This window comes from Sinocyclocheilus grahami, unplaced genomic scaffold, assembly GCF_001515645.1.
Source record: "Sinocyclocheilus grahami isolate Dianchi unplaced genomic scaffold, SAMN03320097.WGS_v1.1 scaffold19.1, whole genome shotgun sequence".
Classification (NCBI taxonomy): Eukaryota; Metazoa; Chordata; class Actinopteri; order Cypriniformes; family Cyprinidae; genus Sinocyclocheilus; species Sinocyclocheilus grahami.
The window spans coordinates 1,365,154-1,381,241 of NW_015505198.1; the positions used below are offsets into that span (position 1 = coordinate 1,365,154).

At 35.0% G+C, this 16,088-nt stretch overlaps 1 protein-coding gene across 1 annotated transcript in view; it reads left to right on the forward strand.

The window, feature by feature from the left end:
- The first annotated feature begins 14,597 nt into the window (after positions 1-14,597).
- LOC107555287 (gamma-1-syntrophin-like) overlaps positions 14,598-16,088 on the forward strand; it is a 21,935-nt gene continuing 20,444 nt past the window's right edge. The window contains exons 1-4 of the mRNA XM_016238043.1: positions 14,598-14,612; positions 15,313-15,354; positions 15,553-15,655; positions 15,772-15,854. Coding sequence (XP_016093529.1) covers positions 14,598-14,612; positions 15,313-15,354; positions 15,553-15,655; positions 15,772-15,854 — 243 coding nt within the window. The remainder of the gene's footprint in view (positions 14,613-15,312; positions 15,355-15,552; positions 15,656-15,771; positions 15,855-16,088) is intronic.

Below are 16,088 nucleotides of genomic sequence, written 5' to 3' on the forward strand. Positions count from 1 at the left end.
TAATGTTGTCGTAATATCCTAATATCTTTTCAATGTTTAGGGGTAACGTACTCCCTCATGACTGGTGTCAGTGCTATAAAGTGACGCATCAGCTTCAGCTTTTCCCCCTGTGGTTTATCCCAGAGTTTACCCCTCACATCACTTGCTCCGCCCTTGCGCCATAGCTCGTGACCTGAAGAGAAGATGAGTCGTTTTGAGGGGGAGGGGAGTTTAACGTTTTTGATTAAAGATTACGAGGGCACATGAATTTTAAAACAATAATGAAGTACACGGATAAATTATTTATAATAAACACTACAATATTCCATTAAAAAATAAGAATTTTCAATTTTGATTTCATGGTGACTTTAAGCAGCCTCCTAAGGTATAGTTCGGGGAACACGCCTAGAACAGGTATACCTTTAGTTAAGACATACCTTTAGAGTCTTCGTAGTGCGCTAGAGACAACATTAGACAACGCAGCCCTGTTTTGTTCCTGAATGAATCAGTGTTTTAAACGAATCGGTTGAATGAATGATTCAAACGACTAATAAAGACAGTCACTTGTCGCTACCTAGTGGCGTAAAAATGTAAAAGAAAGAAAGAGTCACTGAAAACTTCACACCAGTATTGTTCCGACTGTGCAATGACAAACAGCGAAAAGTCCCGGAGTTGTTGCACTGTTGTATCAGTTAAACTATTTTTAAACATTTATAATGAACGTTTTATCATTGATAAAATTCGCTAAGTGTTTAATTACTACCAAAGACGTGGCCATGTTTGTTTACGTTGGTAGAGCATAAGATTACTCGTGCAGCTCTTAGAATGATCACACATTGAAGTATCACGTTATTACGCTATGCATGCTTAAAAACATGGTATTTTTTGCTAGTGTTTCTATAAGATTTCATATTCTCAATTCTGTGTCAGTTGTTGCATTCCTAACAAAATTAGGTCCATGCATAAATATTAATCTTGATTGTCATCAGAAACGCGATTTATCCGCCTCAGCGGCGCTCATCATGTTTACTAATGTGTGCCAGTTAGTCTCATGTCAACACAGCTAATTTATTGTGTTTTTAATGGGCTGGTCTCGCTGACAATTGAAGAGAGAGACTGCTAACGTTAACTCATAAACAAACCAAACTTAGTCTTGGTCTTGAATAAACGGTACGGCTCGGTCTGACAGCGGCAGTAATTACCCATCTTTGTTGGTGTAATGAGTCTCATGTGTACATTAGGTTTCTTCTGGCACCTCCACAGTGCTTTCAAGCATGGCCTCGCCAAAAGTCATCCATCATGGAGAGAGAGGTCAGGACTTGAGTCTATAAATCTGCCATTTGCTAATTTACCGAGCCTCATTCCCATTGTTGCCTCTGTGTCGATGTGGTTTGGTGTGGTGATGTAGGCCAGCGGGTCTCGCCAGTGTATTAACTAATGAGGGCTAAACAGACACCCGCCCAGCGGGCAGGAAAGGGTTGCTTTTGGCAATGAGATGTCAGAGCAGGATAATGCAAAGGGATGAAGCTGGGATCAAACTTAAATCAAGCACAATGCCGTGTCCAGGCTCTCTGCAGTGACCTTTGCATTGCTTGAACTAAGCATGTTCAACAGAGCAACAGTGTCAAGAAAGTTGAGAAACACTTGATCAGACCTAGCAGATCTGAGTCAATATGACATTTCTATCATTACTTGAAATGAGATCCTCAAATATGTGTTTATGTCTTTTGCTAATCTTACGTGGTGGAATCTTGTTACATTGTATTCATAGACGAAAGAGTTACTTGATTATTGTAGTTTTCAGACTTTGGTTGCTCTTTCATAAATTTTGAGACTTACTGAAACTCTCAGTTAACATTGTCTCAGATGTTTCTCCTAAAACTTCTTAGGAAAGGCAGAAATTGGATGTATTTATTTTATATTAGTAAATATTATTTTATAAATATGATTAGATATTTAAAAATATATATATTTAAAAAGTAATTTATTTTTTAAATTGAACTTAATTTTAATTGCAGGTATCTTGGCAAATGTGAGCACAGTTTGAGACATTGTTGGGCTCTTTTGCTCAAAAGAATAAATGGACATGAAATTTGCTCATAAATGTCTATTTGCTCTCCAATTAATCTTGTTTCCATCTATGAGAACAAAATGAGATACTAAAGAGAAAAAAATTGTGGTAATGATATATACATATGACATATATATCTATGAAATAAACAAATGGAAAAAATATTGATACAGTAGGAGTATAACGTTATAGAATTAACGTTGATATATGATCGCTCAAATAATTATGTCTTAGAGGTAACTGGTGAGAAATGCTCATATTATATCATTAAATATTATATTATACATGTTATTATATTAGACAATTAAAAAATCACACACACACACACAAATATATATAATGTAATATCTATGAGAACAAATTGAGATATTAAAGCGATCACATTTGTAATTAAAAACAATTCTGGTAATGATATATACATGTATATATTAATGAAAGAAACAAATGAGACAATCATTGATACAGTAAGAGTATAGTGTTATATCTTGAATAATTTTGTTTTAGATGTAATTGACTTCTAAGTCAAGAAAGTCAGAAATGACTTCTAAATCAGAAATGCTTATATAATTAAATATTATATTATAGATGGGAATATATTAGACAGATTTTATTGAGATCTTTGACTTTGAATTTATTTTTATTTTTTAATTTAACTTAATCTGGCACATTTGAGACATTGTTGGGCAAGCATGAAATTTGCTCATAAAAGTCTCTGTTTGCTCTCCGATTAATCTCATTTCCATCTAGAACAAATTGGAACATTAAAGGAATCATTTGTAATTTTCTGGTAATGATATATATATTCCATGCAACTGACTGATTACCATATTAATGTACCATGCATTTACATAATAGTTCAAAGAATAACATGGATCATGCCCAAAAAACATGGTAGTATTTTTTGTTATAAGTGATGTTTTTGTTTAGAAGTGCAAGCTAAAAAACTAAAAAGCATTACTTTTGTTGCTGTGAGATGGTGCAACATAAAACAGACTCTTCTAATAGTAAATATAAGCTTCAGATCATTTATTGTATTGGTTGCTTGCTGAAATAAAGCAATGTGAATACATCTAGCAATATAATTTAGCCAATATAAGCTCATTTTATGCATAATATCGAATAGAAAACAACCGTGTTATTTGAACAAACACTAAAAATCACTTTGAACCATGACACAGCAGTGGTGGTTTTGCCTCATTTCCAGGCAGTGGAAATGCCCAGTGCCCAGAGCAGTGTGAGTGTGTTTGCTCTCTCTGTGTCTTGGCTGTGAAATACACAGATAAAATGTAGTTTTCTGGCTTACATCTCATGGGAGCATGTTCACTCACCTGCTTGAGAGAAACCCGGTGAAAAACATCGACCTTGATAGGGCATCAGCATCACAGACAGCAGCGTGGCGAGCCAAACGTTTGACTTCTTGTTTCTGAGTGTATGCGGGTGTTCGTGGGAAGATTAGATTCATTCCTAAAGGAAACATTAACTGCATATGGTTAGTCAGCTCCTCATGCCAGCAAGGTTTATATCGCAGTGTGTTTTTATGTGCAGTTGCATTTATCAAATACCAGCGCTTGATGCTTTCAATTTTCCCATGGAGCACATGTGTTGAAATAAGTTTCAATATTTAGGAGCGCATTAAAAACTGCAATGAAAATCGATCAAATAATGGTTCCTTTAAAAATAATACAAAGAGACATTTACAAGCAAAAATGAATTTATTCAAATACAAAAAGTACACTAGGTTTTTAAATATTTCTGCTTCAAACTGTATTTAATAATTATGTAATTATTTAAAGGCATGCCTTAAACTGTATAAACTATATATACTGTAATAAACAAATTATTGTGCTGTTACTAGTAAAAGTATTGGCACAATTATTATACTAGCAGCCCAGACAGGGGCTCAGTTTATGTTGAATTAAATGCCCAATACAGTTTAATAATTAGGGGGAAATTTAATGCATAATGCAGGACTTTTAATTATAAACAAGCCAAAAATACACAGGGACTCTTATTTTGAAATTTCTATGCTTAGCTATTGCATGTTATAACAATATAAACACCATAAAGTAAACATTGTCATATTCATTAATCATAAATAATATATTGGCATAAATGCACGGTATACATCGTTTGCGAACTGCTCTGAAACCAAGACTATAAAACGCGCAACAGAGCAATGTTTTTACTTTGAGACATGCAGTGATCATATTTATTTAGTTAAATCATAGCGTTAATAATCACATTAGGTTGTATTGGGATTCCTGATTTTCTATTCTCAAAATGTAAGACCTCCTGAAATGATGACATTTGTTATACTATTTAAGATATTTATGACCTTAAATCATAAAACATCATAAAAATTTATGACCTTAAATTTCAAAATTCTAAATTCAACTGAATTTTTTAAACTGAAAGACAGTTAGCGGAAGCTAGAGATTCTGGTTTATAAAGTTTTAAATATGGATGTTTTTCTTATAAAAACACACTGCTTTGTTTCAGAATGCCGGAGCCATGTGGAGCACTTTTTATGATGGATGGATGCACTTTTTTGGACTTCAAAGTCTCTTTAAAGGGATAGTTCACCCAAAAATGAAAGTTCTATCATCATTTACTCACCGTCAAGTTGTTCCAAACCTGTATGAGTTTCGTCCTTCTGCTGAACACAAAAGAAAACATTCTGAAGAATGTTGGTAACCAAACAGTTGACAGAACCCATTGACTTCCATAGTATGGAAAAAAATATTACGGAAGTCAATGGCTACCGGTAACTGTTTGGTTCCCAACATTCTTCAAAATATCTTCCATTGCATTCAACAGCAGAAAGAAACTCATACAGGTTCATAGCAACATGTAGGTGAGTAAATGATGACAGAACTTTCATTTTTGGGTGAACTATCCCTTTAAGAACTCGCGCACATGCTTCTCAATATGTTTTACAATACACGTCTATTTATAGTCTCAAATGTGAGTGAAACGCTTGCACTGTTGAGCCCTGAATACAGTTCCACGGTTACTGCCAGAACGTTTTTCTGTAATTTCGTCTGGATCTTAGTTGCTCAGTAAAAAATTTAAACCCTTTGAGTTGCTGTTGCACCAGGGTCTCGCAGAAATGAATAGCTTTTGTGGCGGTCCAACGCTCTGGCCATTATGATGGTGATAAGTACATGAGTTCCCAGTCCACTGTGACCGGTGGAGACCACAATAAACCGTTTTACAGCAATAGCCAAGTTATAGTTACAATTGCAGCATTTTGTCAAAGAAAAGGTTAAAGATGTCAGCCGGAGAAATATACAGAAGGTTAGTAGACCAGGATAGTTCGCTAATGGATGAAGACATGCTGAAACACTCTGTTACACAAATTTATAGTTAATAAACATGTCCCAGCTGCTGTAATGGCACACACACATATATGAAGCAAGATTGTATGAGTCAGCCGTGCATAATGCAATTTTAACGATGACAAATAATGGTTTTATTTTAGACGTTTCAGAGGGAAAATCGTGGGGTTGTGAAATTAAATGTGTGAAGTAAAGCTCAGCATGTAGAAACGTGCACAGAACGGCCATGGATGAATTAGCCTCAGGATGGGAGATCACATTGCATTATGTTCTGTTGAAATAAACCCCTGCAAACTCCAAGACTGAGTTAACGCAGTAGACAATTTACAAAACATACGTCTTGTTACTTTTTTTGGAGCTTATCCACAGCTACTAAACCGAATGCTTTCACATATAATAGTTTAATGCTTTTGCTATTTCTGCAGATAATCCTCTTAAACTAGCAAACTGTCTCGGAGCTGAATAGTTTGGAAGCAATCATGCACTAACATTATGAATCTAAAGGCTAGTCGTGTTGTTGGAAGCCTGGCGTTTCAATTTGACTGTATTGACTGTGCGCTTTGTGTCTCAGAATCTCTCTTTCAGGGAACGAGGGAGAAAAAGACGAGGCTCACAATGGAAGAGATGTAAATTGCTTTAGATTGTTTTGTTCTCAATGTTGGCCACTAAACACAATTACCAGAATTCAATATTTCTTTTCAAAGTCCTGTAGAAAAGATAAAACCATTACAATTGGGGGATTGATGCATTCTCTAGACAGCAGCAATGCATTACTAACCAAGTATTTTCGGATTTGGTCGTTTTCAAATAAAGAGGTCAAAACATCTCATTGAGCTGCTGTTTTGAACTGTTTTAAACATTGAAAATGTTCAGCATTCACTGGTTTTTCATGACGTATTTGTATGTTGGTAATTATTTGTTTAATATATGTGACCCTGGACCACAAAACCAGTCTTAAGTCGCTGGGGTATATTTGTAGCAATAGCCAAAAATACATTGTATGGGTCAAAATCATCGATTTTTCTTTTATGCCAAAAATCATTAGGCTATTAAGTAAATATCATGTTCCATGAAGGTATTTTGTAAATTTCCTACTGTAAATATATTAAAACTTAATTTTTGATTAACAATATGCATTGCTAAGAACGTCATTTGGACAACTTTAAAAGCGATTTTCTCAATATTTAGATTTTTTTGCACCCTCAGATTCCAGATTTTCAAATAGTTGTATCTCGGCCAAATATTGTCCTATCCTGACCAACCATACATCAATGGAGAGCTTATTTATTCAGCTTCGATAACATATGCATATGATGTATAAATCTCAATTTAAAAAAAAAAAAAGTTTTTATAAAATATTAATTTTGTCTTTTTGATGTATAAATCTTAATTTTTTGAAAAAATTATTATTGCATCACGGTTTTTTTTTTTTTTAGGATTTCGGAGGTTTCATGGTTTATCACGTTTTTTCCCCTGACTGTGCCTTTATATAAATCAGCATGTATGAAATTTAATCACGATCCAAACAAACATTCTACATGTAGCATGAATATTTTTTATTTAAATTAGATTGTATAATTTTATAATTTAAAGCAAAAAAAGAATAGTCTGAGCTTAGCTTTGTGAAAATATGCTACATAAAACATCTGCACAAAACAAAAACAGCAGATGGGCTGAATGAGACGCAAATTCACTCTCTGACAGCAGGTGGCGCTAATGGAACAGCAGCAATACATCGTTTCCTGATTACCACTGTAAACAAAGCAGTGCTACGTTTTTAATGTAATATAAAACAGTACTAAAAGCAATTGGTGTTGATACACTCTAAAAAATGCTGGGTTAAATATAACCCAGCGCTGGGTTAAAAAAGGACAAACCCAGCAGGGTGTTAAATGTTTAACCCAACATTCTGGGTAGTAACCCAACCGCTGGGTCAAAACAACCCAATTGCTGGGTTTGTCCATATTTGACCCAGAACTGGGTTGTATTTAACCCAGCATTTTTTAGAGTGTAATATTAAATAGTCAATGCTGGTTGTGCCAATTTGATTAAATGCAAGGCCTTTAAAAAGAACAAACAAATTTGAAAAAGAAAGGCATTTTCTTCTCCATTTAAATGAAATAGTTCACCTAAAAAATGAAACTTTCACCATAGTTTATTCCCCGTCATGTCTTTTGAAACCATTCCAATAGCTTTCTTCCATGTAGCACAAAAGGAGTTATTCATAGCAGAATTTCCGAGTTGCTCTTTACTATACAAAGAAAGTGAATAGTGATAACTGTGGTTATTCTATTTTGTGTGTTTTCTATTGCTTTAAAAGGATAAAAAAGTGTATCCTAACTTTGCAAGATTATAAGGTTAATTGAATTTATTTGCATTTTCTACCATTTGAAACCAGACCAACGCAACTACATTCGGAAAACAGCTGAAAAACAGCTCACGCTGAATGAAACAGAATGCCGGGGTCTTGATTTTTTCTGTTTTTAACTTGACACAGCATTTTAAAAGCGCAATGCTCATGGTGGGACAGTTAAAAAAATGACACTCTGTAGCAGCAGGAGATGAAATTAAAGAAACGACTTTTTAGAGAAGCTTTTACCACGCAAACTGTTTTAACGGTGACCAAACTTTTACAAGTTTGGATGCTAAAAAGAGCAAAAATATCCACTGAATTGACCTTGCTAATCAAATCATTCTACCTTACTAATTCCTTGCTTTACTCCAGCAGCTGTAGGACTCTGGCTGGGCCTGAGGGCCAAAACCCTGTACTGGAATAAAGAAAGGAAGGAAAGAAAAACATCAACCCTTAACCAGCATCTGCAAAGACTCCCCTGCCTCCTTCCCCATGGCTTGACCTCCATGCTGTGCTGTGCTGAAGATCTTTCCCTGGAGGTAAGCTGAAAATACCCAGGCCTCTAGCTGGAGCTTGACAAATCGACTCCTTTGCTGAGTAGGTGATCTTAAAGGAATAGTTCATCGAAAAAGCGAACGTTCTGTCATCATTTACTCACCCTTGTGTCATTCCAAACCGGCATGACTTTCATTCTTCCGAGTTTTGAGTGCTACAGTTGCTACTTTATGGGATTTTTATGGTGCTTTTTTGTCCTTATTGAAGCTTGACAGCCACTATAACTGTTTGTTGGGTGCAAAAGAGCAGTGTCAGCATCTCCTTTGGTGTTTCGCTGACAGTGACAGTGATTTGGAATTAAAATTTTGAGTGGACTGTTCCTTTAAGAACATCTTAGCCAAATTAAATTTGCTGTCATGTTTTTAGAAAGCATATTAGACTCTATTTCTTGTACTACTGAGAGGAATGCTGTGTTTCAATCTGTACATTGCAATGCAGAAAACGTAATTCTTAGTGACATCTCCCAGAAGGCCCAAGGAATTGTTGTGAGACGCCCAGCCGATGAGGTGCCTGTATTAAAATAATGTTGCAGATGAAAAAAAAAACAGCCATACTGCACTGGCCTGTTAACATGCAAATCACATCTCATTTTCACAGAACGACAAAGCGAGTGAGTCAGGGTGAAACTTTATGAGCTGAATGCCAGGCTTGTTTCTGAGAGAAAGCAAAGCATAGAAACAACACATAGTAAATTATGTAGTCACGGTGAAGAACACCCAACAACATTTCTATTTTTGGTCGCAAGCCACAGCAAATGCGATTTAATGAGCTCTGAATGTATAAGAATGACCTTGGTATTGATTCTTAGCTGTGTTGCACATGGTGTTGTTTTTAATAAACCAGTGCTGTAACAATAATGCATGGTAATAATTTTATAAAATACAAAGTGTTCGTGTTTGAAGGCATATCTCATGATAGAAAAAAATATATAAGATTATATCTTGCATTAACAAAACCAAACCTGTTATTTGTACAAGTTTTGTTACTTTATTTTAATCACAGTTAAGCATAGGCTCCCATTCTTATTATTGCTTATTTTGATTAAAAAAATTATTGAAATAATTTGCTTTGTCAGAGTAATACGGATATAAGAAGAATCATCTTGAAAAATAATAAGAATTGCAAAATAAATTAATTTAAAAGTCGGAAAGCATTGTGATAATGAGAATTTATGTGCTTCATAATGCAAAATATCCAAATTTTTTGGGGGTGAATATGATTTAAACATGTTTTGTGACATTGTTATGAATTTATTAGGGTGCTAAATGTTTTTTATTTGTGTAGTTTTTAAAACAAACTTTCTGTGTTTAGTTTAATGTTATATTGTGTCTTTTATTATTGTTTGTGATATAATTTTTTATATATCGGTTTCTATTGCCAAAAAGTGCCTTAGGCCACTATGAAAGGAGATTTGAGCTTAATAAAAATTGTAATAGAATATAAAAAAAAATGTTCTACATTCAAAAAAATCTATTTCTATCTATATTCTATATTCAAATCTATATAACTATATTCGAATCTATCTATTCTTAAAAAAAGTAAAATGATTGAAATCATCATTAAAAGTATTACGAATGGCAAAATAAATGAAATTAAAATGTCTGAATGCATTACGGTAATGTGAATTTAGGGAGAGATGAGCTTCATAACGTCACAAAGCAAAATATCCTACAATTTTTTGAGGTGAAAAATGACTTAAACATGCTTTGTGACATTGTTATTGCTTTATTAAGGTGCTAAAAGTTTCATATTTGTGCAGAAACTAGTTTTCTCTGTAATCATAATGTTTTATCTTATACTGTGTCTTTTATCATTGTTTGTGACATGTTATGTTGGTTTATTAAATTGTATAGCCAAAAAGTGTCTTAGGCCACTAGGAGAGCTTTATTGAATCAATACTATTCAAAACTATACAAAACTATTGAGCGTCCTTCTGCGCATTCCTCTGCCGCGTTTTTGATAAATGACAATGAGAGTGGTTTCATTAGCCACACGTTAAACTTATTGGCTTTTCTTTTTTCCGTATGAAGGAAGCTGCAGATGGCACGTGAGTGGAAAGACCTGTAGACCTCATAGAGATGTTTATTAGGGAACACTCGTTCTTGCCACGCCAATGAATTATTCATAAAGCCGCTGTCTGAAGGCCTTGTGTATTCTGCCAGGACTTTCTTAGCTGGAATCGATCCGTGGTGGAAATTCTGAGCGATCCGCGACGTCTCCTCCAGCTCAGAGGTTTTAAAGGGGCATGTAGCTCATTTTGACAGATGGCACTCAAGAGGTACTCACCATCGCTGCTTTGGAGACACATATCCTCTCCGTTATGAACCTCAGATTGCTATTTCCTCTTAAGTGCACTCCATGTGAGGACAAGGTTCATCACTGAGATGGCTTTTTGTCATTTTTTGATATATAATGGGGAATTTGGAATCCAAGGGCTCGCCAATATGTCTCGCTTATGAAGGTATCTTATGGCACATGCCACTTATGGAGAAATGTTCCAACATTTTACCATTCAAGCACTCTTAGAGCAAAAGCATGCTGATTAAAGTGGGGGAAAATAGCCGGGCTGTCCTTGCTTTTGGAATACAGACAAAATATGGTGAAAACTATAAAAGCTTGTTTCCGCTATGAGATAAAAAAAAATAAAATGAAAAAGGTAATTGCGGCTTTTTATCTCACAGTTTAGATTTTTCTTTTTCTCACAATTCTGAGTTCATATCTCACAGTTCTGACTTTTTCCCTCACAATTCTGAGATATAAACTCTGAATTGTGAGATATAAATTCAGAATTCTGAGAAAAAAAAGTCGGAATTCCAAGGCATAATTCAGAATTCCCAGATGAGAAAAAAAGTCAGAATTGTGAGATATAGACTCGCCACCAAGCTGTACAGATGGTGGCGCCATCTAAAAGTCACGATTACCAGTTTTTATTTTGAATTCTATGGGAGAAATGAAAAACCCTTAGAATTCTGAGAAAATAAGACAGAATTGTGAAATATAAACTGCAAGAATTGCAAGACATAAACTTGGAACTGTTAGGAAAAAATTCAGAGATAAAAAGTCAGAATGGTAAAACATAAACTCAGAATTCCAAGAAAAAACATCAGAACTGTAAAATAAAAAAGTCGCGATTACTTTTTAATTTTTATTCTGTGACGGAAACAAAAAAAATAGATTTCTGAGATTTAAGAAATTCTAATTCAGAATAGGGCTGTCAAAATGACTGAAAAACTAAATTCGAATTTTCTACTTAAATATTATCAAAATTCGAATTATATTCTAATTTAAAAGGCATAATTTCAGTTAGGGGAAAAAAAGCTTTTGGCTTCTCTCCTGAGGCCACAAGAGGGCACATCGCGCAAAATATTTTTCGTTTCTTCAAAACGTTTCTTCAAAGCGTAATAAAATAACATGACTATCTTTGAAAAAAAAGTGCATAATGTTTAAAATAATGTTTATAAACCATATATAATTAATAAAGTTGCTTAAACAATTAAAAAAAAAAACAGCACCATGCATGTATGTACAGTTTAATTATTTTATCCCATAGCAGAAACAAGCTTCCACAAAAAAACAAACTGGCAGATAGAGCTGTAATCTCTCCACATTTGCCCCGCTGAGTGGTTTCAGACTGTGCGAATTATGCGATTGTTCTGATTAAATATGCTCCACTGGTCATGATTTTAATTTGTGCTACTCTGGGAGATGAAATAGCAGAAGTGATTCCTCTGTGAAACAATCTTCAGGACGGTTTTAATCCTAGCGCTCACTAGTACTTCTAGTACACAAGTGGCATTTTGATGCTAAACGACAACAGCGCTGTGGTCAGCTACTGCTGTGTGATTCTTTTCACAATGTGAATTATTAAGACATTTATAAAGCAGCACTGGAAAAACAGCAGGAAATGCCTCCAGTGATTTATTCATCCTGTACAAATAAGTATCATTGTGTACCAGAAAATTTGTTGTTGGGTGAATCTCACAAACAGCATGTCTGAGTCATATTTCATCACAAATCAAATGAAATCTAGTGCATTTTTATGATAAAATGTGATTTAGATATGTTTTTGCAAGATTTAACCCCTTTAAAATCACAAAGGGAGTTTGGTCCCATCAGGCTAACGTGACAGTCACGACTCATGCAGCTGTAAGGTTTTCTTTCTCTTTTGTTTTTACTTGCGATCTTTACAACACGCATTACATTACGTATTTCATGGCACACTCGTTTTATGCGTATTTGGCGCCACCTATTGTTGTGGGTGTATTATTGACATGTCAAAGTCTAAACCCTGAATATAAGACGACGGTGTTTTTTCAGATGTATTTCCAAGAAAAAAACATCGTCCTATATTCGGGTCAATACGGTATTGCCGTTGAAACATTTTGTTATTTTAGATAAAGTAGTGTTCGCATACAACTTGTAACAGATCTATTTCAGCGTTATTTGCTGAACAAAACTCTATCCAAATAAATGCTCGCTGTAGTCGTGTGTAGGGAGGCAGGAGCACATCGATCAAATAAATGGATTTGTTGACTTTCCACTGGGGAACAAAGATGTTAGGTCAAAACCGATTGCTTTAATTCCCCTGTCTGCAGACTAGCAAACAGTTATTTAACAGACAACAGATTTACAGTTTCATTCTCTGTAATACTTTTCATTTTCTGATGACAATAAGGACTTAATGTAAGGATTATAAAGAGGATTACAATCTATTATAAAAAGTAAAAAGCCATAAAAATCTAACTATAAATAATTAAAATATGTAATGGTATGGATTAATGATTGACTAAATAATCAATCATAATGTTTTTTTGCCATCAGTATGCTAAATCATATTTTATGTGTAATGTATATATTTATTAGATGGCTCTTGGTCAGCAGCACCTTCCAGTGTCAAGTCAAGTCACCTTTATTTATATAGCGCTTTTAACAATACAGATTGTGTCAAAGCAACTGTACAGCATTAATTAGGAAAATAGTGTGTCAATAATGCAAAATGACAATAGTAAACACTCATTTTTCAGTTAAAGGCAGTTCATCATTGAATTCAGTGATGTCATCATCCAGCTCAGTTCAGTTTAAATAGTATCTTTGCAATCATTTGCAATCAAGTCAACGATATCGCTGGAAATGAAGTGTCCCCAACTAAGCAAGCCAGAGGCGAGAGCGGCAAGGAACCAAAACTCCATCGGTGACAGAATGGAGAAAAAACCTTGGGAGAAACCAGGCTCAGTCGGGGGGGCGGGGGCAGTTCTCCTCTGGCCAGACAACCAGCAGTTCAATTCCAGGTTGCAGCAAAGTCACATTGTGCAGAGGACTCATCTGGTTCCTGTGGTCTTGTCCCGGTGGTCGTCTGAGACAAGGTCTTTACTGGGGATCTGGGGCTCATCTAGTTGTCCTGGTCTCTGCTGACTTTCAGAGCTGTGGTCAGATATTTCCTTGCCGAAAGCTGTATATTAGTTGCTTTTCTGGGTAACAGAATTGATGAATTGATGTAATGATGTTCAGTTGTTTGTTATTACTATTGTTAATATTAATAGTTTATAAAGTGAAAGAAATTATATCTCATGAAGTGTCCCCAACTAAGCAAGCCAGAGGCGAGAGCGGCAAGGAACCAAAACTCCATCGGTGACAGAATGGAGAAAAAACCTTGGGAGAAACCAGGCTCAGTCGGGGGGGCGGGGGCAGTTCTCCTCTGGCCAGACAACCAGCAGTTCAATTCCAGGTTGCAGCAAAGTCACATTGTGCAGAGGACTCATCTGGTTCCTGTGGTCTTGTCCCGGTGGTCGTCTGAGACAAGGTCTTTACTGGGGATCTGGGGCTCATCTAGTTGTCCTGGTCTCTGCTGACTTTCAGAGCTGTGGTCAGATATTTCCTTGCCGAAAGCTGTATATTAGTTGCTTTTCTGGGTAACAGAATTGATGAATTGATGTAATGATGTTCAGTTGTTTGTTATTATTATTGTTAATATTAATAGTTTATAAAGTGAAAGAAATGATATCTCATTAGTTTTATAATGCACTGTATAATAAGCAATTACAAACGCATTTTAAACTAATTTGTGTGTCCTAATTAGTATGACTATTAAAAGAATAGTTCACCCAAACATGAACATTTGTTGAAAATGTATTAACCTCAGGTCATCCACGATGTAGATGAGTTTGTTTTTTCATCAGATTTGGAGAAATGTAGCATTGCATCACTTGCTCACCAATGGATCCTCTGCAGTGAATGGGTTATATATTCAATCTGAATTATGTATGTATTTTTCTGAACAATTCATTCATGAATTCTTCGAAATATGCTTGCTTTGACTGTCAGCTTTATTTAACATATAAACTATCCTTAATATGATTTTTTTGTTCTTAATATTATTATAGCTTCAATTCTGATCTGATTCAGATCTTTGGTGGATGTACTTGCAACAAGCAATTTTTAATTATTAAAACATTTATAGATTACTGTTCAAACGTTTATGGTCTGCAATTAAAAAAACAAATAAAAATGTTTAGTCCGCAAGGATGCAATAAATTGATTAAAAGTGATAGTAAAACATTTTTACTGTTACAAAAGGTTTCAAATAAATACAATTCTGTTCAACTTTCTATTCCTGAAAGAATGCTGAAAAAACGTATCCCCATTTGCACAAAAATATGAAGCGGCGCAACTGTTCTCAACACTGATAATAAGAAATATTAGAATGCATATTTTAGAAACATATTAGAATGATTTCTGAAGGATCATGTGACACTAATGAAAATTCAGCGTTTAATCACAGGAATAAATTACATTCTAAAATATATTCAAATAGAAAACAGTTCATTTAAATTGTAATAATATTTCATAATATTGCTATTTTTACTGTATTTTTGATCAAATAAATGCAGCCATCAGAGGCTTCTTTCAGAAACTTGCTGACCCCAACTTTTGAACGGTTGTGTATATCAGGATCTATTCATAACTCCCTCTTATTACTCTTTCACTAATTTGTACTCTTTTTCTAATGTTGTCATTAGATTAACGGCATTAACGTGAGGAGTTATCGTCATGAAGAAGTGGTATGTTTCATCTTTTCTAGATAATATTTCAGTTCAATCAGTGCTGTTTTTACAAAGCAGTTTTTCCCTGTGCTCAGTCTTTTAACAGAAGTGTGTCAGTAATTTTGACTCATCCTTTAAAAGCTTGACTAATTGCAACAAAACAAGTGACACATCCATTCTAATAACTGAATAAGCAAGCATATTGATTGCTCTCAGGTGCAGGTTCTGCGAAACGCAGGTGAGGAAGTGACTCTGACCGTGTCTTTCCTGAAGAGGACGCCTGCATTTCTGAAGCTGCCGCTGTGTGAGGACTGCTCATGTACGTCTGGGATTGGACACGCTATATACACCGGTTAATATAGAACCTAAAGTGTCAAAGTCTTTTAAAGTGAAATTTATAATGAAATAACTTACCCGTTTATTTGATTTCTTTAGGTATACCAAGTGACCAGAGCAGTGGAACATCGTCTCCACTGTGTGACAGCGGCCTACATCTGAACTACCATCCCAACAACACGGTAAACATCACACAACAAAAATCTATCTATCTATCTATCTATCTATCTATCTATCTATCTATCTATCTATCTATCTATCTATCTATCTATCTATCTATCTATCTATCTGTCTGTCTGTCTGTCTGTCTGTCTGTCTGTCTGTCTGTCTCTGTCTGTCTATCTATCATCTGTCTGTCTATCGTCTGTCTATCGTCTGTCTGTCTGTCTGTATCTGTCTGTCTATCTATCATCTGT